We start from the raw sequence: 2352 nt of genomic DNA on the forward strand, positions 1-2352 counted from the left end.
GCCTCATTTTCTTCTTTGATGACTACTGGAAATGTAGTGTTTTCTTTCTTTCCTTCAAAATCAATTTCTATACCACTTACAACCGAATCAGGAAAAGATAGACAACCCAATAGAAAAATGGGCAAGATACTTGAACAAGCATTTCATATAAGAGATCCAGAAAGCCAATAAATACTTGAAAGATTCTCAACCCTATCAATAATCAGAGAATTGCAAACTAAAACTCCCATATGCTACCTCTACAAACTAATCAGAATAGCTAAAATTATAGACTGACAATAGTAACTATTGGTAAGGATGAAATGCAAAAGAAAGTCTCATATACGGTGATAAGAGTATAAGCTGAATTGATATGACACTTTTAGAAAACTGGCATTATTGATTAGAGATGAATATACATATACCTGATGAGACAGAAATTCTGCTTTGGATTGGAGCTGTTCATTACTACTTTCATTGATTTAATTGAGAGTTCTATGAGAATTTGACTTGGTAGGCACTTACATTTTTTAAGTGAAAGAAAGCTTGCAAAACACTTAAAGAATGGTTTTAGCAATCAAAGTACTTAAATATAAGAATTACATATAAAACCTAAATAAACAAATTTGCCTTGCTTTTCAATGGGAAATAAAAGAAAGCATATATCTGAGCCACTTCATAACTTCGTATTCATTGGGCACAATAGAAAAGGAAGAAACCATTATTTAACAGCAGAATGTGTACCAGTCCATTACATGTTTTATTCTCTTCATTCTCACACTGAATTTATGAGGTGGGAGCCATTACCCCAAATTAGCACTTTAGAAAACAGAGGTGCAAAAAAGTCAAGTGATTTGCCCAAGATTATATAACAATTAAATGACCTCGCCAAGACTTGAACCTCAGACTGTGTGATTCCAAAACCCGTGGTCTTTCTTCTCTATCTTCCCATCTCATATCTATGAAGGTTAATGACACATGCCTGTGTACGAAGGGGACAGGGACTGCTGATTCCTTGCATAACATTTTAAAATGTGATTTTTTATTGGCCTCTCTTTATTTTGGTGCTTAACATTTAATATCTAAATTAAGAAGACATTATCTTTATATCTTTTGTAATGCACCACTTTCACAGTTATCCATCAAACCAGTTGGAAGTCGTGGTTGGAAATTCCTAGAGACTGCTAATAACGGTGCTAAATTTCTTTTCATTAGTTCCATTCATTAGCTTCAATAACTGAATATATTAACTAGACCTCACACATATATTAATCCCATAACTTATTAATGTTCAGAATAAAATTCAATTGTCACATTTTTAAATACATGACTTGATTACTGAATGAAACAGGACTGTTATTTAAGGATTTAAAATATAAATTGTGAGTGTTGGATGTTGCCCTTCTGATATTTTTTTCAAGCAAATAAAAACTAAAAACACTTTTTACAAACAGTTATACACAGAAACACAACTTCAGAATGGAAAACTGTTTAAGGGCAATTTAGTAGTGTGTAGGGGGAAAAAAGCCCTCTTGTTATAGGCAGTATAAAAATTTCCCAAGATTCTTAGGAATAAAATGGCCTTCTTAAAGTAACTTGTGGAAAACTTGATCTACTGATAAAATTTAAATCTACATTTCTCCATCTTTAGATACCTAGGGTTAAGTGAGAGCTGATTTATAGTTAGAATGAGTTATACTATGACAAAATACCAAATTGAGTTTCTAACAGTCCTAACACGTAGTTCCTATCCTAAGTATTTTGTCTGCCATCCTACGTATTTTGACCAAGCAGTTGAAGTACCAATGACATCACCTGCAGGAAGCTTGCCTGTCCTGCTGACTGGAGGCAAACACCAAGAGAGAGCAGCTGTTAGTAAGGAGGTGAGACCACAGAAGTGGCAAAAAGTGATTTAAATAGAGATGCCCAAAGCAAAAAAAAGACTACCATTTTTTTTTTTTAAATGTAAGGCTTATTCTTTTCTTAACTCTTAACATAATCTTACACAGACACAAACAAAGGTACTTCCCTAGATGCGCAGTTAGAACCTTCTTCAGCCGGGTGATGGTCAGGGTGAGGTGGGAAGGAGGAAAGGATGCCTACCTTTGCTTGTCCAGCTTTGGTGATGGCAGGTATATTAAAGAACTGCCCAGTATAAAAATGCAGCCCACTGAACAGGATCACTGCAATTGAGTCTCCTTCCTTCTCAATTACTTCAAGGATATCCTCCATTCTTAAGGTTTCTTCCCCCTAAGTCAAGTTAGGCACAAGTTATGTCATATCAACAATAATACTTTTGCCACTTCATATTCACCCATCTAAATTTCACCATGAACTCTTTTCCATCATGAGAAAAATCAAAAATTATTTTCA

The 2352-nt window shown here is 34.4% G+C and overlaps 1 protein-coding gene across 1 annotated transcript in view; it reads right to left on the reverse strand.

The window, feature by feature from the left end:
• Positions 1-2352, reverse strand: part of KYNU (kynureninase) — a 155563-nt gene that overhangs the window by 91332 nt on the left and 61879 nt on the right. The window contains exon 7 of the mRNA XM_012641740.1: positions 2083-2229. Within this exon, the coding sequence (XP_012497194.1) occupies positions 2083-2229 (147 nt within the window). The remainder of the gene's footprint in view (positions 1-2082; positions 2230-2352) is intronic.

The sequence above is a fragment of the Propithecus coquereli genome, unplaced genomic scaffold (genome assembly GCF_000956105.1).
Source record: "Propithecus coquereli isolate 6110/MARCELLA unplaced genomic scaffold, Pcoq_1.0 Scaffold169, whole genome shotgun sequence".
In the NCBI taxonomy this organism is placed as follows: Eukaryota; Metazoa; Chordata; class Mammalia; order Primates; family Indriidae; genus Propithecus; species Propithecus coquereli.